Here is a 24,628-nt window from a genome sequence, read left to right as displayed (position 1 = left end):
ACTCTGATATGTTCTGTAGTTCCTTGTTGAGAGCTACAGACAGATCTTCCACATTAGTGGCAGACATATACAAAGTAGTGTCATCAGAATACATGGCTATATTGGCCCTGTCTAAGACCAGTGGCATGTCATTTGTAAATATAGTGAACAACAAAGGACCTAAGCAACTTCCTTGTGGAATTCCACAGTGAATATGTTTAGTGTCTGAGAGACTCCCATTATAGTATACTCTCTGTGATCGGCTGGATAAATAGCTTTTTATCCACCTTAGTGCAGATAAGGTAAAACCATAACATGAAAGTTTGTCAAGCAAAAGATTGTGATCAATAATGTCGAACGCGGCACTAAAATCTAACAATACAGACCCCACTAGTCTCTAAATCTAACAATACAGACCCCACTAGTCTCTAAATCTAACAATACAGACCCCACTAGTCTCTAAATCTAACAATACAGACCCCACTAGTCTCTAAATCTAACAATACAGACCCCACTAGTCTCTAAATCTAACAATACAGACCCCACTAGTCTCTAAATCTAACAATACAGACCCCACTAGTCTCTAAATCTAACAATACAGACCCCACTAGTCTCTAAATCTAACAATACAGACCCCACTAGTCTCTAAATCTAACAATACAGACCCCACTAGTCTCTAAATCTAACAATACAGACCCCACTAGTCTCTAAATCTAACAATACAGACCCCACTAGTCTCTAAATCTAACAATACAGACCCCACTAGTCTCTAAATCTAACAATACAGACCCCACTAGTCTCTTGGAATCCACATTCATTAGACAGTCATCTATTAACTGTGTCAGTGCTGTACATGTAGAAAGCCCATCTCTATAGGCGTGTTGAAAGTCAGTATTCAATACATTCTCAGATAAATATGATTGAATTTGGTTAAAGACATATTTTTCCATTCATTTAGCAAGAACTGGCAGAATGCTAATAGGGCGGCTGTTAACCCCTGTGATGTTTGTTTTAGAATCTTTTGGTATTGGAATAACTTTAGCTTCCTTCCATATTTGTGGACACACCCCCCACATCAAGCTTTGGTTAAAAAGAGTAATTGGATTAGTTACCAGGTGTACAGCGAGCTTCAGTAACTTGCCATCAAGGTTATCCAGACTTCTCACTGTGTATTGAAAGTAACAGTTTCTCCACCACCTCAGAGCTGATGGGTTCAAAACTAAACATACAGGACTTATTATTCATAATTGTGTCTAATATAGAGGAAACACAATGACATCATTACAAGACATATCCTTTCTTAACCTTTCACTTTACTGGTGAAGAAGTTGTTAAAGTATTGAGCTATGATGTCATAGCCCCATCCACCTCAATGAAGGAGGAAGTTGTTAAAGTATTGAGCTATGATGTCATATGGCTTAGTGATAAAAGCCCCATCCACCTCAATGAAGGAGGAAGTTGTTAAAGTATTGAGCTATGTCACATGGCTTAGTGATAACAGCCCCATCCACCTCAATGAAGGAGGTAGTTGTTAAAGTATTGAGCTATGTCATATGGCTTAGTGATAAAAGCCCCATCCACCTCAATGAAGGAGGAAGTTGTTAAAGTATTGAGCTATGTCATATGGCTTAGTGATAAAAGCCCCATCCACCTCAATGAAGGAGGTAGTTGTTAAAGTATTGAGCTATGTCACATGGCTTAGTGATAACAGCCCCATCCACCTCAATGAAGGAGGTAGTTGTTAAAGTATTGAGCTATGTCATATGGCTTAGTGATAACAGCCCCATCCACCTCAATGAAGGAGGAAGTTGTTAAAGTATTGAGCTATGTCATATGGCTTAGTGATAAAGCCCCATCCACCTCAATGAAGGAGGAAGTTGTTAAAGTATTGAGCTATGTCATATGGCTTAGTGATAAAAGCCCCATCCACCTCAATGAAGGAGGTAGTTGTTAAAGTATTGAGCTATGTCATATGGCTTAGTGATAAAGCCCCATCCACCTCAATGAAGGAGGAAGTTGTTAAAGTATTGAGCTATGTCATATGGCTTAGTGATAAAAGCCCCATCCACCTCAATGAAGGAGGTAGTTGTTAAAGTATTGAGCTATGTCATATGGCTTAGTGATAAAAGCCCCATCCACCTCAATGAAGGAGGAAGTTGTTAAAGTATTGAGCTATGTCACATGGCTTAGTGATAAAGCCCCATCCACCTCAATGAAGGAGGTAGTTGTTAAAGTATTGAGCTATGTCATATGGCTTAGTGATAAAAGCCCCATCCACCTCAATGAAGGAGGAAGTTGTTAAAGTATTGAGCTATGTCATATGGCTTAGTGATAAAGCCCCATCCACCTCAATGAAGGAGGAAGTTGTTAAAGTATTGAGCTATGTCATATGGCTTAGTGATAAAGCCCCATCCACCTCAATGAAGGAGGAAGTTGTTAAAGTATTGAGCTATGTCATATGGCTTAGTGATAAAAGCCCCATCCACCTCAATGAAGGAGGAAGTTGTTAAAGTATTGAGCTATGTCATATGGCTTAGTGATAAAAGCCCCATCCACCTCAATGAAGGAGGAAGTTGTTAAAGTATTGAGCTATGTCATATGGCTTAGTGATAAAAGCCCCATCCACCTCAATGAAGGAGGTAGTTGTTAAAGTATTGAGCTATGTCATATGGCTTAGTGATAAAAGCCCCATCCACCTCAATGAAGGAGGTAGTTGTTAAAGTATTGAGCTATGTCATATGGCTTAGTGATAAAAGCCCCATCCACCTCAATGAAGGAGGTAGTTGTTAAAGTATTGAGCTATGTCATATGGCTTAGTGATAAAGCCCCATCCACCTCAATGAAGGAGGAAGTTGTTAAAGTATTGAGCTATGTCACATGGCTTAGTGATAAAAGCCCCATCCACCTCAATGAAGGAGGAAGTTGTTAAAGTATTGAGCTATGTCATATGGCTTAGTGATAAAAGCCCCATCCACCTCAATGAAGGAGGAAGTTGTTAAAGTATTGAGCTATGATGTCATATGGCTTAGTGATAAAAGCCCCATCCACCTCAATGAAGGAGGAAGTTGTTAAAGTATTGAGCTATGTCATATGGCTTAGTGATAAAAGCCCCATCCACCTCAATGAAGGAGGTAGTTGTTAAAGTATTGAGCTATGTCATATGGCTTAGTGATAAAAGCCCCATCCACCTCAATGAAGGAGGAAGTTGTTAAAGTATTGAGCTATGTCACATGGCTTAGTGATAAAAGCCCCATCCACCTCAATGAAGGAGGAAGTTGTTAAAGTATTGAGCTATGTCATATGGCTTAGTGATAAAAGCCCCATCCACCTCAATGAAGGAGGAAGTTGTTAAAGTATTGAGCTATGTCACATGGCTTAGTGATAAAGCCCCATCCACCTCAATGAAGGAGGAAGTTGTTAAAGTATTGAGCTATGTCACATGGCTTAGTGATAAAGCCCCATCCACCTCAATGAAGGAGGTAGTTGTTAAAGTATTGAGCTATGTCATATGGCTTAGTGATAAAAGCCCCATCCACCTCAATGAAGGAGGAAGTTGTTAAAGTATTGAGCTATGTCACATGGCTTAGTGATAAAGCCCCATCCACCTCAATGAAGGAGGAAGTTGTTAAAGTATTGAGCTATGTCATATGGCTTAGTGATAAAAGCCCCATCCACCTCAATGAAGGAGGAAGTTGTTAAAGTATTGAGCTATGTCATATGGCTTAGTGATAAAGCCCCATCCACCTCAATGAAGGAGGTAGTTGTTAAAGTATTGAGCTATGTCACATGGCTTAGTGATAAAAGCCCCATCCACCTCAATGAAGGAGGAAGTTGTTAAAGTATTGAGCTATGTCATATGGCTTAGTGATAAAAGCCCCATCCACCTCAATGAAGGAGGAAGTTGTTAAAGTATTGAGCTATGTCATATGGCTTAGTGATAACAGCCCCATCCACCTCAATGAAGGAGGTAGTTGTTAAAGTATTGAGCTATGTCATATGGCTTAGTGATAAAGCCCCATCCACCTCAATGAAGGAGGAAGTTGTTAAAGTATTGAGCTATGTCATATGGCTTAGTGATAAAGCCCCATCCACCTCAATGAAGGAGGAAGTTGTTAAAGTATTGAGCTATGTCATATGGCTTAGTGATAAAGCCCCATCCACCTCAATGAAGGAGGAAGTTGTTAAAGTATTGAGCTATGTCATATGGCTTAGTGATAAAAGCCCCATCCACCTCAATGAAGGAGGAAGTTGTTAAAGTATTGAGCTATGTCACATGGCTTAGTGATAAAGCCCCATCCACCTCAATGAAGGAGGTAGTTGTTAAAGTATTGAGCTATGTCATATGGCTTAGTGATAAAGCCCCATCCACCTCAATGAAGGAGGTAGTTGTTAAAGTATTGAGCTATGTCATATGGCTTAGTGATAAAAGCCCCATCCACCTCAATGAAGGAGGAAGTTGTTAAAGTATTGAGCTATGTCATATGGCTTAGTGATAAAGCCCCATCCACCTCAATGAAGGAGGAAGTTGTTAAAGTATTGAGCTATGTCATATGGCTTAGTGATAAAGCCCCATCCACCTCAATGAAGGAGGAAGTTGTTAAAGTATTGAGCTATGTCATATGGCTTAGTGATAAAGCCCCATCCACCTCAATGAAGGAGGAAGTTGTTAAAGTATTGAGCTATGTCATATGGCTTAGTGATAAAAGCCCCATCCACCTCAATGAAGGAGGTAGTTGTTAAAGTATTGAGCTATGTCATATGGCTTAGTGATAACAGCCCCATCCACCTCAATGAAGGAGGTAGTTGTTAAAGTATTGAGCTATGTCATATGGCTTAGTGATAAAGCCCCATCCACCTCAATGAAGGAGGTAGTTGTTAAAGTATTGAGCTATGTCATATGGCTTAGTGATAAAGCCCCATCCACCTCAATGAAGGAGGAAGTTGTTAAAGTATTGAGCTATGTCATATGGCTTAGTGATAAAAGCCCCATCCACCTCAATGAAGGAGGAAGTTGTTAAAGTATTGAGCTATGTCACATGGCTTAGTGATAAAGCCCCATCCACCTCAATGAAGGAGGAAGTTGTTAAAGTATTGAGCTATGTCATATGGCTTAGTGATAAAGCCCCATCCACCTCAATGAAGGAGGAAGTTGTTAAAGTATTGAGCTATGTCATATGGCTTAGTGATAAAGCCCCATCCACCTCAATGAAGGAGGAAGTTGTTAAAGTATTGAGCTATGTCATATGGCTTAGTGATAAAAGCCCCATCCACCTCAATGAAGGAGGTAGTTGTTAAAGTATTGAGCTATGTCATATGGCTTAGTGATAACAGCCCCATCCACCTCAATGAAGGAGGTAGTTGTTAAAGTATTGAGCTATGTCATATGGCTTAGTGATAAAGCCCCATCCACCTCAATGAAGGAGGTAGTTGTTAAAGTATTGAGCTATGTCATATGGCTTAGTGATAACAGCCCCATCCACCTCAATGAAGGAGGTAGTTGTTAAAGTATTGAGCTATGTCATATGGCTTAGTGATAAAGCCCCATCCACCTCAATGAAGGAGGAAGTTGTTAAAGTATTGAGCTATGTCATATGGCTTAGTGATAAAAGCCCCATCCACCTCAATGAAGGAGGAAGTTGTTAAAGTATTGAGCTATGTCACATGGCTTAGTGATAAAGCCCCATCCACCTCAATGAAGGAGGTAGTTGTTAAAGTATTGAGCTATGTCATATGGCTTAGTGATAAAGCCCCATCCACCTCAATGAAGGAGGTAGTTGTTAAAGTATTGAGCTATGTCATATGGCTTAGTGATAAAAGCCCCATCCACCTCAATGAAGGAGGAAGTTGTTAAAGTATTGAGCTATGTCATATGGCTTAGTGATAAAGCCCCATCCACCTCAATGAAGGAGGAAGTTGTTAAAGTATTGAGCTATGTCATATGGCTTAGTGATAAAGCCCCATCCACCTCAATGAAGGAGGAAGTTGTTAAAGTATTGAGCTATGTCATATGGCTTAGTGATAAAGCCCCATCCACCTCAATGAAGGAGGAAGTTGTTAAAGTATTGAGCTATGTCATATGGCTTAGTGATAAAAGCCCCATCCACCTCAATGAAGGAGGTAGTTGTTAAAGTATTGAGCTATGTCATATGGCTTAGTGATAACAGCCCCATCCACCTCAATGAAGGAGGTAGTTGTTAAAGTATTGAGCTATGTCATATGGCTTAGTGATAAAGCCCCATCCACCTCAATGAAGGAGGTAGTTGTTAAAGTATTGAGCTATGTCATATGGCTTAGTGATAAAGCCCCATCCACCTCAATGAAGGAGGAAGTTGTTAAAGTATTGAGCTATGTCATATGGCTTAGTGATAAAAGCCCCATCCACCTCAATGAAGGAGGAAGTTGTTAAAGTATTGAGCTATGTCGCATGGCTTAGTGATAAAGCCCCATCCACCTCAATGAAGGAGGAAGTTGTTAAAGTATTGAGCTATGTCATATGGCTTAGTGATAAAGCCCCATCCACCTCAATGAAGGAGGAAGTTGTTAAAGTATTGAGCTATGTCATATGGCTTAGTGATAAAAGCCCCATCCACCTCAATGAAGGAGGTAGTTGTTAAAGTATTGAGCTATGTCATATGGCTTAGTGATAAAGCCCCATCCACCTCAATGAAGGAGGTAGTTGTTAAAGTATTGAGCTATGTCATATGGCTTAGTGATAAAAGCCCCATCCACCTCAATGAAGGAGGAAGTTGTTAAAGTATTGAGCTATGTCATATGGCTTAGTGATAACAGCCCCATCCACCTCAATGAAGGAGGAAGTTGTTAAAGTATTGAGCTATGTCATATGGCTTAGTGATAAAGCCCCATCCACCTCAATGAAGGAGGAAGTTGTTAAAGTATTGAGCTATGTCATATGGCTTAGTGATAAAAGCCCCATCCACCTCAATGAAGGAGGAAGTTGTTAAAGTATTGAGCTATGTCATATGGCTTAGTGATAACAGCCCCATCCACCTCAATGAAGGAGGAAGTTGTTAAAGTATTGAGCTATGTCATATGGCTTAGTGATAAAGCCCCATCCACCTCAATGAAGGAGGTAGTTGTTAAAGTATTGAGCTATGTCATATGGCTTAGTGATAAAGCCCCATCCACCTCAATGAAGGAGGAAGTTGTTAAAGTATTGAGCTATGTCATATGGCTTAGTGATAAAGCCCCATCCACCTCAATGAAGGAGGAAGTTGTTAAAGTATTGAGCTATGTCATATGGCTTAGTGATAAAGCCCCATCCACCTCAATGAAGGAGGTAGTTGTTAAAGTATTGAGCTATGTCATATGGCTTAGTGATAAAGCCCCATCCACCTCAATGAAGGAGGAAGTTGTTAAAGTATTGAGCTATGTCATATGGCTTAGTGATAAAGCCCCATCCACCTCAATGAAGGAGGAAGCCCTATTAGAGCCCCTACCCAGAGCATCTTACTGTCCGATTTTATTTCATTTATCCTTGTTCGATAATAACATTTCTTTTTCTTCCTATTCATTTTTGTAACATTATTTCTTGATTTACAGTAGATCTGCCAGTCAGCCAGACTGCCAGATTCACTTGCCTTTTTCTTAGCAGTATTTCTTAAAGCCAGTTTTTAATTTCATTGTCAATCCAAGGTGCTCTTACAGATTTAACAGTATGTTTTCTAACTGTAGTGTAGTCCTGGTGACTGAGTGGACCCCAAACCTCACTGTCTGTCCCATCTAGTGTAGTCCTGGTGACTGAGTGGACCCCAAACCTCACTGTCTGTCCCATCTAGTGTAGTCCTGGTGACTGAGTGGACCCCAAACCTCACTGTCTGTCCCATCTAGTGTAGTCCTGGTGACTGAGTGGACCCCAAACCTCACTGTCTGTCCCATCTAGTGTAGTCCTGGTGACTGAGTGGACCCCAAACCTCACTGTCTGTCCCATCTAGTGTAGTCCTGGTGACTGAGTGGACCCCAAACCTCACTGTCTGTCCCATCTAGTGTAGTCCTGGTGACTGAGTGGACCCCAAACCTCACTGTCTGTCCCATCTAGTGTAGTCCTGGTGACTGAGTGGACCCCAAACCTCACTGCCATATAGACAGCGATTGGTTGGATAATGCTGTCAAATATTGTTATCCAAATTCTAACAGGGATATCAATTTTATAAAATGTTCTCTTAAGTGCCAGGGGGTGGACACCAGTTTTGGTCCTGGGTGCCACTTTTCCCATTATAAAGAAAATAAAGAAAATGTAATTATATTGTGCATGTAATGTGCATGTCATCACCTGCACACCAGATTAGAGGAATTTTCAAAAACATGGATTCATATATATATAATATATTATATATATAAAAAAAAATTGCTCGTCTTAACGTCCCTGACAATCAGTACATAGTGATATCGGGCTCGTCTCAAACTGTTTTAATAGCATAAAATGCTCTGCATGCTTCCAATCTGTAGTCCCAGGTAATCATAATACAGGGTGTGATCGACTTGTGTGTTTCCTAATTTAAATTGGTATTTGGTTTCCTGAGATCTGGATTTTTGAAAAAATCATGATTTTCTCTCTCTCCCCCTCCCCCTGTCTCTCGCACACACACACACACACACACACGCACACACACACACACACACACACACACACACACACACACACACACACACACACACACACACACACACACACACACACACACACACTATTTTTTGGGCGTAGTGATATGGACACAAAACACATAGTTCTGTGTGATAGAGGGGTCAAAAATGAACGAAAGTTGCACAAATATTTTAGAAAAAGGTCAACAATACAAATTACGTTAGTTTTGTGGATTAATTTACTTACCCACAAAATGACCGGGACTACTTAATATTTCACCAAAACCAGAGCAGAACTCCCACCACGGGCAATCAATGAATACAGTTGCAACCACTATATTAATGGCAATTATTTCATACAGCTTAACATCACTAGTGCTGGGAAATAGATTGGTCTAAACTCTAAACTGAGCATGTCAGAAAGCCTATCGGCAACGCCTAGTGGGCTGACATGGTATTTGCCTACAGACAGTCAGTTTACGGCCAAGCTACACCAGGCTTTTCTCGCGCGTTTACCCTAAACGCGTGGCCCGCGCGTGCGTTTTTTTAAAATGGGACTGGACCTAAATTAAACGCACGCGCGGGAGAAAACGCGCAAGAAACGCGTGAGAAAAGCCTAGTGTAGCTTGGCAGTAAGTCAGTAGTGATGTTTGACGCACGCACGCACGCACGCACGCACGCACGCACGCACGCACGCACGCACGCACGCACGCACGCACGCAGACACACACACACACACACACACACACACACACACACACACACACACACACACACACACACGCACACACGGAGTGCAGCCAGCCGTCGGCCTGGCGGAGACAATGAGCTGTCTATCAACTGTGAAGTGGCTGCAACATTCAACAGGTTACTGTAATAGATTAGAGTGGTGTTTGGGTGCCACCTGGTGGCTTTACCAAGCAATTGCAGCGGTGGAATGTCCTCTCTTTATTTTACTAATATTGTCATAGCTACCCTCTTCTGCCAGAAGTAGGCTACAAAGTATACTTTACATAAGCATGAGATGTATATAGAGCCTCGCAGTCCCGCCCCCTTTCATGACGACGCCAGGCCCAGGAAATGAATCAATTACATAGAAGAAAAACAACACAAAAAGTGTTGTAACCTTCCGTTTTTTTCTACTTTCTAATTATTTGTTTGGCCCGAAAAATTGTGTTTGTTGTCATGATTTGTCACGACAAGAGTTGGCTTTGTCCACGTCTTTAAATAAATACTTTCTGAAATGTCTATGAGGAAAATTAACGGAGAATCATTTCCTGGGCCCTGGTAGGGGGTGGGACTGCGACGCTCTATAGTTTGCGGATATAAAGCTCACATGCAAGGCAGCATGATGCATTGATGCAAGGCAGCATGATGCATTGATGCAAGGAGGCATGATGCAAGGCAGCATGATGCATTGATGCAAGGCAGCATGATGCATTGATGCAAGGCAGCATGATGCATTGATGCAAGGCAGCATGATGCATTGATGCAAGGCAGCATGATGCATTGATGCAAGGCAGCATGATGCATTGATGCAAGGCAGCATGATGCAAGGCAGCATGATGCATTGGTGCAAGGCAGCATGATGCAAGGCAGCATGATGCATTGATGCAAGGCAGCATGATGCATTGATGCATGGCAGCATGATGCATTGGTGCAAGGCAGCATGATGCAAGGCAGCATGATGCATTGATGCATGGCAGCATGATGCATTGATGCAAGGCAGCATGATGCATTGGTGCAAGGCAGCATGATGCAAGGCAGCATGATGCATTGATGCAAGGCAGCATGATGCATTGATGCAAGGCAGCATGATGCAAGGCAGCATGATGCATTGATGCAAGGCAGCATGATGCAAGGCAGCATGATGCATTGATGCAAGGCAGCATGATGCATTGATGCAAGGCAGCATGATGCAAGGCAGCATGATGCATTGATGCAAGGCAGCATGATGCATTGATGCAAGGCAGCATGATGCATTGATGCAAGGCAGCATGATGCATTGATGCAAGGCAGCATGATGCATTGATGCAAGGCAGCATGATGCAAGGCAGCTTGATGCATTGATGCAAGGCAGCATGATGCATTGATGCAAGGCAGCATGATGCATTGATGCAAGGCAGCATGATGCAAGGCAGCATGATGCATTGATGCAAGGCAGCATGATGCAAGGCAGCATGATGCATTGATGCAAGGCAGCATGATGCAAGGCAGCATGATGCATTGATGCAAGGCAGCATGCTGCATTGATGCAAGGCAGCTTGATGCATTGATGCAAGGCAGCTTGATGCATTGTGAATTTACGAGTTTGACTTTGGAGATTGAATATATTCACCGGGTGCAACACCGCTGAATGTCAGATAATTGCTCGTTAATACATTGATTCCACCTGCTGCCTGCACAGTGCTAAACATTTTGCCTATACATCTGCAGCTAGTATGCATCCATGTGATGTGTTTTCGTTCTGAAAACAGGCCGTTTATAGAGGAATATGGACAGTAAACCATGTGTTTATCCTACCTGGGGTCTCTCAATGCAAAGCCGTTTTGATGAAGTTACAAAGGCTTTGCCGTGACATTTGGTCTGCTTGCTTGCAAAGAAGAGCAAATTGAAGCATGGATAGCACCTTCAGAATGTTTTATTTCAACCCAAGAAGACGAAACACTTTGACAGGTCCATGCGTGCTGTGCACTGCGCAGGGCAGGAGAGAGGGACGGACAGACAGCGGTGTGCTGCCTATCTATACAGCCTGTATACTAATCTATTCTACACTACACCATTAGTAACAATAATGTAGAAGACCATCCGTTTTTTTCTTGGCTTTCCAGATTGGTAATCAGGCCCGAACGGAATACGCGGCCGCGGTGTTCCGATGAAAACGCTGCAGAATTTCCGTGGAAATTTAACCCGTTCATGTTGTAGTTTACTTTACCCAGGCCAGCATAATATTAACCAGTGGATGCATCCCGCCCCTCCTCCCCTCATTCTCTACTCCTGACTAATATGTTGGAGGCTCTGGACGAGAATATTTAATATAACTTTATCAGAACTTCAAAAGCTGTCGGATTTATTGTAGAGGAGCTGACTGCTGAGTGACTTCGTCTTCGTCGTCCTTTAATAACTTTTATTCGGATGGGGGCCGCGGGGGGTGTTGTTTCTTGTTTGCCAACAATCATGGATTACCTAAATGTCGAGCGTCTGAAGCAACAGGAGTACGAGTGATTTGGGTAAGTAGCATTTACATTTAGGCTACTATTGTAGCTTAGCTGGTTTGGTTAACATGCTGAACTAAATAAAAAAAAAATGCGTTTCGATCGCTCCGAGAGGCGAGAGAGAGAGAAAGTGTGTGTGTTTGGAGAAACTGCATGCAATGTGCGTGCGAGAGAGAGAGCGAACGTTGTGTGTGTGTGTGTGTGTGTGTGTGTTTGGAGAGAGCGTGCGTGCGAGAGAGTGAGTGAGTGAGTGCGTGTGTGTGTGTGTGTGTGAGAATATGAAATATTTGTATAAATGATAAATTGAATTGAGAGAAAACCTTTAGCTGGGAGAGATGAAGCAGGAGCCAGGGACCCCATATAACATTGGGTTGCAGATTCAACTTTTTAATAGATTTCATAGATAGCTTGCCCACTCTGTTTTGGTGCTTAGCTTTCCCTGGTGCCCAGTCTGCCCACCTTTCAATAGTGCCCACTGTTTTGGTGCCTATACCTTTCCCTGGTGCCCAGTCTGCCCACCTTTCCCTAGTGCCCACTGTTTTGGTGCCTATACCTTTCCCTGGTGCCCAGTCTGCCCACCTTTCCCTAGTGCCCACTGTTTTGGTGCCTATACCTTTCCCTAGTGCCCACTCTGTTTTGATGCCCAACTTTCCCTGGTGCCCACTCTATTTTGATGCCCACCTCTCCCTGGTTCCCAGTCTGCCCACCTCTCCCTGGTGCCCACTCTGTTTTGGTGCCCACCTATCCCTGCTGCCCACTCTGTTTTTGTGCCCACCTATCCCTGCTGCCCACTCTGTTTTGATGCCCAACTTTCCCTGGTGCCCACTCTATTTTGATGCCCACCTATCCCTGGTGCCCAGACTGCCCACCGTTCCCTAGTGCCCACTCTGTTTTGGTGCACTCCGTAGTGCCTTCATAGATTTGTTTGACAGCATCATGTCAAACAGTGCAGTGTTGTGTTGGATTCATGTTCAGTATTTTTAGACACCCACTTAGTCGCAGCATGAGGCATCGTTTGGGAACTTGTAGATCTGCTATTTTCGACTAATGTTACCCTCAGAATAGGGATGCTAGGGTTTTAAGTTACACGTCTTTGTTTTGCAGTACGATCTATAGGACTGAAACCCTGGCTGCCTGCCTCTCCAAGACCCATGTACTGCTGAGAGGAAGAAGTTTGTGTTGGATTTTATAAAGGCTCTGGTTGAGGCATGAGATATTCCTCTTGAGGAAGCCCCCAAGCTGGCCCCTGGCTATCTGGCTGGCAGGCAGGCAGGCTGACTGACTGACTGACTGGCTAACGGACTGGCTGGCTGACTGGCAGAAAGCCACTGGCTGGCTGGCTGGCTTGTATGTTCATGTTGGACCCATTGTAATTTAATTTCAAATTTGTTATTTGAATTGTACTAAAGAATGTTCATGAAGGAGTGAATTATTATTGAATAAAAATGGATGAAGTCGAAGATTTGACTAATAGATCTTAATTACTTTGTTGTGGTACTTTATATAACTGTCTAAAACCTTAAAAGAAAAAGAAAACACTCCGCAGAATCCCGCAGATTTTCCTCCGGAGTCACTGCAGAAAAACATAAAAAAACCTGCAGATTCCGTTTGGCCTTAGTAATCACCAATTATTAGTAATCACCAATATTTTCGGAGAAGAGATTTATAGACCGTATGTGAAAATATAAAAAAATAGCTGTGATACTGGAGGTGGAAAGTCTGGTGACGTGAGGTTAGTTTGGAGGACAAGGGGACTATTGCGTCACCGTTTCAGCAAATAGGTGGCATTCGCTGTACACACGGAGACGACAAAGTCGTGTCTCCAAAGTTTGCCACTCTGGGAGGTGGTTTCAATATTAGCTGGTTAAGTCCCCAAAATCGCCATCTCTGTGTGGCTAAAAGGGCAGATCGGCTAAATAGTTGTGCGGGTAACGCAGAATACGTCCTCGTCTGGACACCACTTTAGTCTAAACGTGTGCGTGCGTGTGTGCGTGCCCTGGCCCCGATCAGTCCAGCGGTCACTGAGATTACCTGCTCACCCACAGACAGATTACCTGCTCACCCACAGACAGATTACCTGCTCACCCACAGACAGATTCACAGACAGCACAATCTTTACTAATAAGTCCCTGTATATAAAAGTTGGTATTTGTTTGGTAAGTGTTTGGTTATTTCTTATTGTGGAACAAACCTTTTAATGGAGTCTTGTTTGTCTTTGTGTCTCCACCAGTCATGGCTGAGACAATATGGCTACCTGGCTCCCCTGGACAGTACGGATTCATCTAACCAGGATCTGTCTGAAGCCATCAGGGAGATGCAGAGGGTCTACACCCTGGAGGTCACTGGACTGTTGGACCAGCAAACCATCACGTATGTCTCCTACATCTACTCATGTAGCTCTTTGGTTTTGTCAACCATTCATTGAAACCTTCGCTAGAGCAATAAACCACACAGAGCCTCTTCCTCTGAGACTCATGCAGTATATTATTATAGAGCAATAAGCCACACAGAGCCTCTTGCTCTGAGACTCATACAGTATATTATTATAGAGCAATAAGCCACACAGAGCCTCTTGCTCTGAGACTCATACAGTATATTATTATAGAGCATTAAGCCACACAGAGCCTCTTCCTCTGAGACTCATACAGTATATTATTATAGAGCAATAAGCCACACAGAGCCTCTTCCTCTGAGACTCATACAGTATATTATTATAGAGCAATAAGCCACACAGAGCCTCTTCCTCTGAGACTCATACAGTATATTATTATAGAGCAATAAGCCACACAGAGCCTCTTCCTCTGAGACTCATGCAGTATATTATTATAGAGCAATAAGCCACACAGAGCCTCTTGCTCTGAGACTCATGCAGTATATTATTATAGAGCAATAAGCCACACAGAGCCTCTTGCTCTGAGACTCATACAGTATATTATTATAGAGCAATAAGCCACACAGAGCCTCTTCCTCTGAGACTCATACAGTATATTATTATAGAGCATTAAGCCACACAGAGCCTCTTCCTCTGAGACTCATACAGTATATTATTATAGAGCAATAAGCCACACAGAGCCTCTTCCTCTGAGACTCATACAGTATATTATTATAGAGCAATAAGCCACACAGAGCCTCTTGCTCTGAGACTCATACAGTATATTATTATAGAGCATTAAGCCACACAGAGCCTCTTGCTCTGAGACTCATACAGTATATTATTATAGAGCAATAAGCCACACAGAGCCTCTTCCTCTGAGACTCATGCAGTATATTGCAGCTGGCAGTGCCGGCCCAGCCATCAGGCAGAGTAGGCAGTTGACTAGGGGGCACCATGAGGGGAGGGGGGCACCATGAGGGGAGGGGGGCACCATGAGGGGAGGGGGGTGCCATGAGGGGAGGGGGGCGCCATGAGGGGAGGGGGGCACCATGAGGGGAGGGGGGAACCATGAGGGGAGGGGGGTGCCATGAGGGGAGGGGGGCACCATGAGGGGAGGGGGGCGCCATGAGGGGAGGGGGGAACCATGAGGGGAGGGGGGAACCATGAGGGGAGGAGGGCACCATGAGGGGAGGGGGGAGCCATGAGGGGAGGGGGGCGCCATGAGGGGAGGGGGGCACCATGAGGGGAGGGGGGCACCATGAGGGGAGGGGGGCACCATGAGGGGAGGGGGGCGCCATGAGGGGAGGGGGGAACCATGAGGGGAGGGGGGAACCATGAGGGGAGGGGGGCACCATGAAGGGAGGGGGGAACCCACCAAGCAAGCATTTTCATTTGTATTATTATTTTCTTCTTCTTTTATTTATTTATTTTCTAACTCATATATATACATATTTTGATATAATTAATTTAAAAAGCTCCCACAAGTTTTGACAAATCTAAGTTTGGGGCATCACAAAACATCCTGACTGCACAGTGCACTGCACTACCCTGGCTAACAAGACAAATAAAGTTAAGGGGAAAAAACACCTTAAATATTTTGTTTATTTTATAAATAGTTAATCTTTCACTCAATAGGGACTGCTCCCGTCACTAGTTGATGATGTTGTGTAGTCCAGCCCTATGAATGATGGTGGTGGGAGCATATATAGCAGGAATAGTAGGGGCCAAAATAGAGCCCTGGAGTGTCTGTCTGTCCAAGCACGAAAATAGTGTTTGTTCACCACCAAGTGTCACTGTTGAACAGCCTAACACACAGACACACACAGGTCAGGGAGGAGGGCTAGTACAGCACAGCACAGCACAGCACAGCACAAGCACAAGCACAAGCACAGCACCACTCACGTGTCTGATTAAAGAAGTCTGACATGGAGTGCTACATTTTAGGCTACTGAACAGTATATTCTAGTATTTTCAGCTCTAATGTCTCCTTGTCCCCGTCCCCCCTGTCCCCCCCGTCAGAGCCATGAAGACACCCCGCTGTGGCATTCCTGACAAGACCAACGTGGGGTGGAGCAGCTACACAGCGGCTGGAACCAAGTGGGACAAGTATAACCTCACTTACAGGTACAAACAGAACAGTCAGTTAAAGTTCTGCATTTTGATTGGTCTTCAGGTATTTGTATTGATGTGACAATAATCTATACATCATCATGACACCTTATACCACAAAACTGGACACATTAGACTTTCCTAATATTGACCGAGACTTGATGAATGTCAGGCCAAACCTGAGCTGCAGTGCGGGGTTCCTCAGGGAAGTTCCTTAGGGGCTCTCCTATTTTCGATATTTACTAATGACTTACCTTTGGTATTGAATAAATCTAATGTAGTAATGTACGCGGATGACTCGACAATGTACAGTACAGCATCTACAGTAGGTGAATTAAATGATATGCTAAATTATGAAATAAAAGCAGTAGCGGATTGGGTTGATGAGAATAAATTAGTATTGAACATTACTAAAACCAAGTGCATGGTGTTTGGATCTAGACATAAGCTAGAGGGTGATCCTCAACTGAGCCTGTCACTTAGAAGCCAGTAGAACAGGTAACAGAGGCTAAACTACTTGGAGTGGTATTAGATCCTAAGCTTAATTGGACTAAACAAATTGACAATATAGTAACTAAAATGGGAAGAAGTATTGCCATAACCAGGAAATGTTCTAGCTACATAACACTAAACACTCGGAAAGCAGTAATTCAAGCTCTAGTGTTATCACATCTTGAGTATTGCCCAGTCATTTGGTCATCGGCTACAAAAACAGACATACAAAAATTACAAATAGCTCAAAACAAAGCTGCCAGATTAGCTCTCCAGTGTAACAATAGGACACATATTGCAGAAATGCACAGAAATCTATCATGGCTTACTGTTGAGAATAGATTACATTCACGTATTCTCACGTTTTTCAGAAATGTATTAATGGACAAAAAACCACAGTATTTCTTTGAACAGGTAGTACATGTAAGAGACGAACATAACCATATGACTAGTCAAGCCAGTTCGGGTGTTTTGGTGGCACTTAAACCAAGAACAAATATTCTCAAAGCTTCTATTTTCTATAGAGCTGTAATGGGTTGGAATGCACTAGACCTAGAATGCCTGTGATCATTTAATTAACTTCGTAAATTTTCATGTATCATAGGCATAGATCCCTTCCTACTGTTCCTGGTTGAATTTAATTAAGTGCGGCCTAAATGTGATAAATAGTTTGTACTCACCCATTAAATAATTCCAAAGACGTGGAGTGAAATATGGTCCTCTAGTTTTATATCCATGTGAAAGTTCTGGCACAAAACGTGTATTTAGTCAATTATCTCCACTTTTTCAAGAGATGCACACGGACGTCTTTCTCTCCGGGCGAGGGGGCCGAAATGATCGATGAACTGATTTTATGAATACGTCCTGTTTACCGCAGACGTCATCACCAATTGACAAGGGAAACACAAAAGTTTGGGTCACACAATTGGCAGGTGCCTTGCGATAGGTGCTGGGTAATTAATCACACCACCTGCCAATTGTGTGACCGTAAAATCAGTTCATCGATCATTTCGGCCCGCCTCGCCCGGAGAGAAAGACGTCCGTGTGCATCTCTTGAAAAAGTGGAGATAATTGACTAAATACACGTTTTGTGCCAGAACCTTCACATGGATATAAAACTAGAGGACCATATTTCACTCCACGTTTTTGGAATTATTTAATGGGTGAGTACAAACGGAGCATTTATCACATTTAGGCCGCCAAGTTTACGTCCAACATGAAAGTAAGCGCGACCGTTCTATGGCTCTGTATGTGAAATACTGTATGGAACAACAAGAGCCGTTCTAGGGCTAGGAATGCACTACCAAAGTGTATGACCAATACAAATACAACATTCATCTTTAAAATCAAGTTAAAAGAACACCGTATGTAAGCCATTCTGTAGTAACCCTGGGAAAAAATAATAATTCAAATGTATAATTTGTTGAAAGTGATTTTTGCTATGTTTTTAATTTCTTCTATGTTTTTTATTTCTTATTTTATAGTTTATTTTTACTATGTTTTATTTTGAGTTAGTGTTTGTAAACAATTGTAACTATTGCCTTTGTTAAATGTAAACTGTTTGTCTGTGTCGGACCCCCAGGAAGACTAGCTTTATGGACCCCAGGAAGACTAGCTTTATGGACCCCAGGAAGACTAGCTTTATGGACCCCAGGAAGACTAGCTTTATGGACCCCAGGAAGACTAGCTTTATGGACCCCAGGAAGACTAGCTTTTGTCAAGGCAAAAGCTAATGGGGATCCTTATAAACAATAAACAATAAACCGGCCAAAACGGCCAAACCCAAACCTTGTTTTGTCTTCCTGTGGGATTACTGTGGGGTTAGTTAGGGAATGTAACTTGGACACTTGGACAGCTTTGCTTAGTTTGTCTCTCTTTGCCTCTTCCTTTTCCTCTAGTATTGAGACCTTTGCACCTAAAATCGCATGGCAGGACACATCCATGGCCATCCGTAGAGCCTTCAAAGTCTGGAAGGATGTCAGTCGGCTCACCTTTGAGGAAATCCCCTACGATAAGATCTATAACGGGCTCAGCGATGAGGCCGACATCACGATCTCCTTCCACGCGGGTCCTCACAAAGGCCATGAATTTATATCATCGGACCTGGCATATGCAGAGGCCCCCAAGCCTTTGAGGAAAATTTATGTGCACTTCAACTCAGACTGGCCATGGAGCGTCACCAACCAGCATAAGCAAGGTAAGAGATGGTGCCACCTGGACACGAAGTGAGCTTTGCACCATGGAGACAACCGGAATTAGTTGAAGGGGCTTTTGTTCATTTGTTACAATGAACAGGACACTTCAACTGAAATGAAGTGAGATTTAACATGATATCAATGAGTATCAATAGTTGTTTTAAAGATGTTTTAGTTCAGCTGTAATGCTACAGAACAGTGCATGGTGCGCAACTGAAACTTACATCTCATTCATTGCATTCCTTTTGTATGGATGCAAACAAATAAAAAACACATCATTACTTTGCAAACTAAGAATGAAAATCAGATCAACAATAAGATGACTACTCTTCAGTATTCTTCCTGGTTTATATTAACCGATTACATGCCGCCACCAGATGGCTCCACTGAGAGCAGTTGCATGAAAATGCTCCTCTTTACAGCCACACTTTAGAAGTTTAGAGCCGGAAGTGATCGTGTGATGAGTAGGCATGTAACGATGCACGCAACTCCAGTGTTGGGCAGTAAGGAGTTATTAGTGTAGCCAGTCGGGAATGTCCCTCCTGGGCTACTGTTGAGATGCAGGCCAGAGCTCCTCCCACTTCCTGCTTCCTAAATTGTTGACTCACTATAAAAGCCAACTAGCAGGGGTTCTATTACTCCTTCGGTCCGGGTTGTGACACTGACAGGTTGCAGGCTGTGCAATGCCCCTGGTAGGTGAATATTGTATAAAAGAGTGCAGTATATTTGATTATTTTCCCTTGATACTCAGACCTTGTTTGTCACTTTAGTCGCGGCTCCTAGTAACCCTGCTCCCCTGTGTGGAGCCCCCCCCCCCCTATTGTGTTTTATGTGCTGAGTGAAATAAGCATATTATATATCAAACTCCGGGGCATGGGAATGTGGCCGGGCCATGGCCCGGGGTTTGATATATAATGTGCTTATTTCACTCAGCGCATCAACCTACTTAACAGATTTGAAATACGAACGTGATAATAAAAATGGGACAGCAACAAGGATTTCCCCCAAGATTACAATAGTTTATTAAGCAATTAGTCAGAAATAAAAGCAACACTCTATTGTATCAAACATTCAAGCTACAGAAGACCTACACAGAGTAAAAGGGAAACATGCAAGGAGGATGGGGTGCACAATACCAAAGTGTAAGTGGGGTGAAGGGAGCACCGCTGTGAGCCTAGCCACCCAAGTATATAAAACATCATCATAAACCTCTTATATTGCACCATATCCATCCATATGATTCTACCAAATGCATGGATGTTTATTTTTATTTTTTCCCTTACTTTCTATTTCTATTTTTTGTTGTTCGTCTTTGTTAGTATTTTGCATTAATGCAAGATAAGCAAGTCAAAAAGGATAGGCACTATATAAGCTACGGCTTCAGCCTATACCTTTTTCGGTCCAAACATGTCCTGTAAAATGCCTTTGCTGCTGTAATAATCATGTACATGTTGTTTTAAGACCGAAATAAAACTATTCATTCATTCATTCAAGTCACTGCACCTCTCCTGCAGCAGAAGAGAGAAGATGATTACAGTATGTTCATAGCAACAGTTTAGATATTAATCATTCTTGGGGAAAATAAGACCTAGTACAATTAGGGCCACCAAATAATGAAGTTGAACAGAAACAAACTCAAATCAATGTAAAACAACAAAACCAAACAGCAGTGGCAGTCACATAAATACTCTGTATGAACATATACATTATATAAAACTAGGGATGTCCCGGTACACCTTTTTCGTTTCCGATTCCGATCCAACAATTTCTGTGTTAGCCGATACCGATACCGAATACCGATACCAGTGCTTTTTAAAAAAAAAAGTGTAAAGTACATGTACTTTACACTTTTTAAAGTGTAAATGTACTCATGTTGGTTGCGTTATCACGTTATCACGTATCGCGTTATCACGTAGAATAACGTGAAGTTTAGCCCTGGTGATGTTCCACTTTGCAAGCACACACACACACACACACACACACACACACACACACACACACACACACACACACACACACACACACACACACACACACACACACACACACAGTGGATATAAATGTTAAATCCATAGCTAACCAGGCCACTCTAATAGACTCCTACTCCTCTGATGCATTATCAAAAAATATCATTATTTTTCCCCATACAATCAAGCATTAAAAGTTTAAAACACCGTGTTCTGAAACGAACATGGAGTGAAGGGTTAACACAGCCGAGCACAGCCAGCGAAATGCATGCAGGCTGGCTTTGAAGCTGCCGTTCTGATTGGCCAAAATTCACAACAGCTGTTGTCAAAGTTACAAGTCTGTCTGAAATTTTCTTTATTAGGAACAATCCCTTGAGATGAACCATCTCGTTTTCAAGGGGGTCCGCGATTCACAAAGTACACTTCATACATAAAGACACTTTTTACAGACAATTCAACCAGACAAAACAAGACAAGACAAAACAGTACAATTCATAAATAAACAAACAGGAAATACAAAAAACAAAAACAAAACAACATTTCACATAACATGGACATAACGTAGACATAACACATGGATCATTGCATCATGGATCTATTACAGTGATGATTAGTGAAAACATGAACAGGTAGTCTCAAGATGAGAGGACAGCATAGTTTTAAACAAATAAAAAGATGTTATTCAACGTATATGGACAGGTAGATTGTTCCAGTCACAAGGAACTTTGAACATGAATGATTTTTTGCCAACTGATGTGGGTATGTTAAAGTAAATCTGTGAGCAATGTCTAAGTTGATGTGTAGAAGTGTATGGTATCATAAGCTGTTTTAAATACTGTGGATAATTGAAATGAATGTATTTAAAGATGAACTGCAGCCAGTGCTGGTGTCTTCTTGAGGTGGGAGATGGTAAGTCTACACTGCCTCACTGATGGACGCCTTGTGAGCTTGTAGATCTGCTATTTTCGTTGTGCAAGACCTTTCTACGGAGCAGCATAGCATTAGCATGTTACGTTACTTTGGAATGGAGTTATACAGGCACGGAGGAGAGGACAGCGCTGGGATGGGATGTTATTCATTCAATTCATACAAGCCTAAATGTTCACAACAAGTTACAACCACAGTTCCTTTGGTCTTTATAATGGTTATGATTATTGATCTGGTCCATATAGCTTTAGAAGGAGCTAGGTTATTATTACATGCTAGGCTAATAAGTTAACAACTGTGCTACATTATTGCATTTAGCTCCCCTCTTGTCTTTTAAAATGTAACCAAACTTTTCCACCCGTTCCACCCACGGCGCAAGTTACTATGAGTGTCAGTCCACCGTGTCCCAGTCAGTCAGTTTAGAGTACCAGCATATTTGGTCTGGTGGTGGAGCTGGCCATTTAGTAGGATTTAAACATTTTGACTCTACCGATACATCTCCCAAGCGAGCATTAACCCCCGGACAAGGTGCAACCAGATTGGGGGGAATGGTTAGGAAATCTGAGCCGGTGTAATCCCCACCTGATGTTTGAGTAGCAGGGGGCCTGGGGGCTGCCTGCAGTGCAAGTAGAAGCTCAGTCAATTTATTAAGCTGCTCTTCTTGGTTCTGCAACATGCATTTTAATGCAGCAATTTCGGTGTTAGCGGAACTAGTAGGTGTCTTACTTTCAAAATGCTGCATAGCCCTAAAGGATGGGACTGAGTTAGCCTGATTATCAGGCTAGGACAGAGTAGCTCCTACCCTTTGGTTCCTCGGGTCGCCCCTCCCGCTCCCAGCGAATGGCCTCACCTGGGACCCCCTGCATTTCCCTTGGGGCACAGCGTTCCACGTGTTCCATGAGGCAATGCAAAGCATGTGAAAACTCTTGAAGAGTTTCCCCTTCCTGCTGTTTCCTAGAAAATAAACTCTGTTGCAAGGAAACATGAGATTTTAAACAACCATACATATCTTCAAGAATAGTTCAAAATGTCATAGGATCCTCCCTTTCTGCCCTAGGTCGATACCTAATCTCATCTTTTGCTGCCCCCTCCAGGTGGTCATATATAAAATATGCTTGGTCAACAGGTCTCAAGCGTCTTGTTCTCAAAGTAGCCCTCATCTCCTCCATCCAATCCTCCACTGGAATCCCAGATGTCCCCCTAAAGACTGGACATCTACGTTCCCTGTGTACTAGTTACATATTACTGTAATATTATTACTTTTTCCAGTAACGAGTAGTAGCAGAAATAGTAATATAGTAACTATTTACTTCGCCAAAACACGCTTCGTTACTCCTTACTTTCACTTACAAACAGTGTTGTAACTAACGCCCTTACATCACGTTACGTTACCTAACGGCGCTACTTTTTGCAGTAACTTGTAACCTAACGCTTTACATTTCCCCATTGCATAACGGCCTTATAGTTATTGTGCGAGCGTTACCCGCATTATAGCGTTATGTTATGTCAACTTATGTGATCCAAGTGAAAAGTCTCCCCATGCAGCGCCGAGTATCTGTCAAACAGGCTCTGTGCTGACTGCTGCTGGAGCACACCTCTGTGCGCTGTGTTGTACTGTGTTGACAGTTTCGTTTGTGCTCTCATACTAGCCTGAGCCTCTGAGCCCACACCCTAACTGAACAAAGCATGTCGCAGAAGAGGTCATTGATTGGCTAACGTAGGGCCAGATTTCAGGGTAAGCCAATCAGAGACAGTCTGACAGAGTAAGGTGGGTCTTACTCGTGTATGGCTGTGGCAGAGCCATATGTAAACACACACACAAACCCTTCCTCTCTCACTCACACACGGAGTCAGAGAGAGGGCCACTGCACTGAGGGAGGAGGAAGGATTATAGGCTACTAACCTTGTAACCATAAAAAGCTTTGCTTTTTATGGTTTTATGGTTTAACCAAAATAAAATCCACACGTGAGAGGGACAGAGTCACAGAGAGCAGTGGTAGAACTACGTTAGCCAAGCTAGCTGCTGCCTGCTAACGTTGCAAACAACAGCTGTAACACGTTGTCTATTGATTGCCTGTCGTGTGTGTGTGTGTGTGTGTGTGTGTGTGTGTGTGTGTGTGTGTGTGTGTGTGCGCGCCAGCCAACTGAAGGACAACCTTTTTCCCCCCATCTTGACCAGCCTAATATGATTATTGCATTTTGGCTATATGCAATAACTAACTGCAAGCCAGTGAGGAATGAACCAATCAGTAGCATTGTCAGTCTTAATTTCTAGTTCATATTAATTTAGTTGCCAATAATTTTACTATGTTTTGAGACATATTGTCTTTTATTGCTATAAAATGAATGGTAAAACAAATTCTACATGCATTAAAAAAGTGTCCAGTGATCTTGAAAGTGGCAAATTTCAGTGGTGGATCTACAAGCTCTCAACATGTCATGCTGCAATGTGCTGTGGGCTTGTAGATCACCAATTTTGATAAACTAGAACGGTGCCCATAGAGCCTCTACAGCCCATTGGGCACTGATCTACTTGGAACGATGCAAGTTGGAAATTAATGCCCCACCCAGATATTATGTCTGTCTCCCTTTTATGGAGTTCTTTGTAAGGCATGCCCAAATAGGGAGTATATGCAGCCAGCTTGTGGAGTTCTGTCTTCTGTGTCAGGCATGCCCAAATATGGAGTGCTGTGAGGTCAGAACAGGCCAGCTCCATATATGGATGCTGGGCATTTGCCCGGTCAAGAGCCCGGGCAGAGGCCTTTTTGG

The 24,628-nt window shown here is 42.8% G+C and overlaps 1 protein-coding gene across 1 annotated transcript in view; it reads left to right on the top strand.

The window, feature by feature from the left end:
* The window catches only part of LOC306917838 (matrix metalloproteinase-16-like), a gene marked incomplete at its 3' end in the record, with an annotated part of 23,963 nt that extends 4,964 nt beyond the window's left edge, over positions 1-18,999 (top strand). Inside the window, exons 2-4 of the mRNA XM_079530739.1 lie at positions 14,026-14,165; positions 16,189-16,293; positions 18,669-18,999. Coding sequence (XP_079386865.1) covers positions 14,026-14,165; positions 16,189-16,293; positions 18,669-18,999 — 576 coding nt within the window. The remainder of the gene's footprint in view (positions 1-14,025; positions 14,166-16,188; positions 16,294-18,668) is intronic.
* Positions 19,000-24,628: the final 5,629 nt, after the last annotated feature.

This window comes from Electrona antarctica (genome assembly GCF_951216825.1).
Source record: "Electrona antarctica genome assembly, contig: scaffold_189, whole genome shotgun sequence".
Lineage (NCBI taxonomy): Eukaryota > Metazoa > Chordata > Actinopteri > Myctophiformes > Myctophidae > Electrona > Electrona antarctica.
Note: the sequence above shows the minus strand (reverse complement) of the source record. Positions and strands in the feature narration are given on the sequence as shown.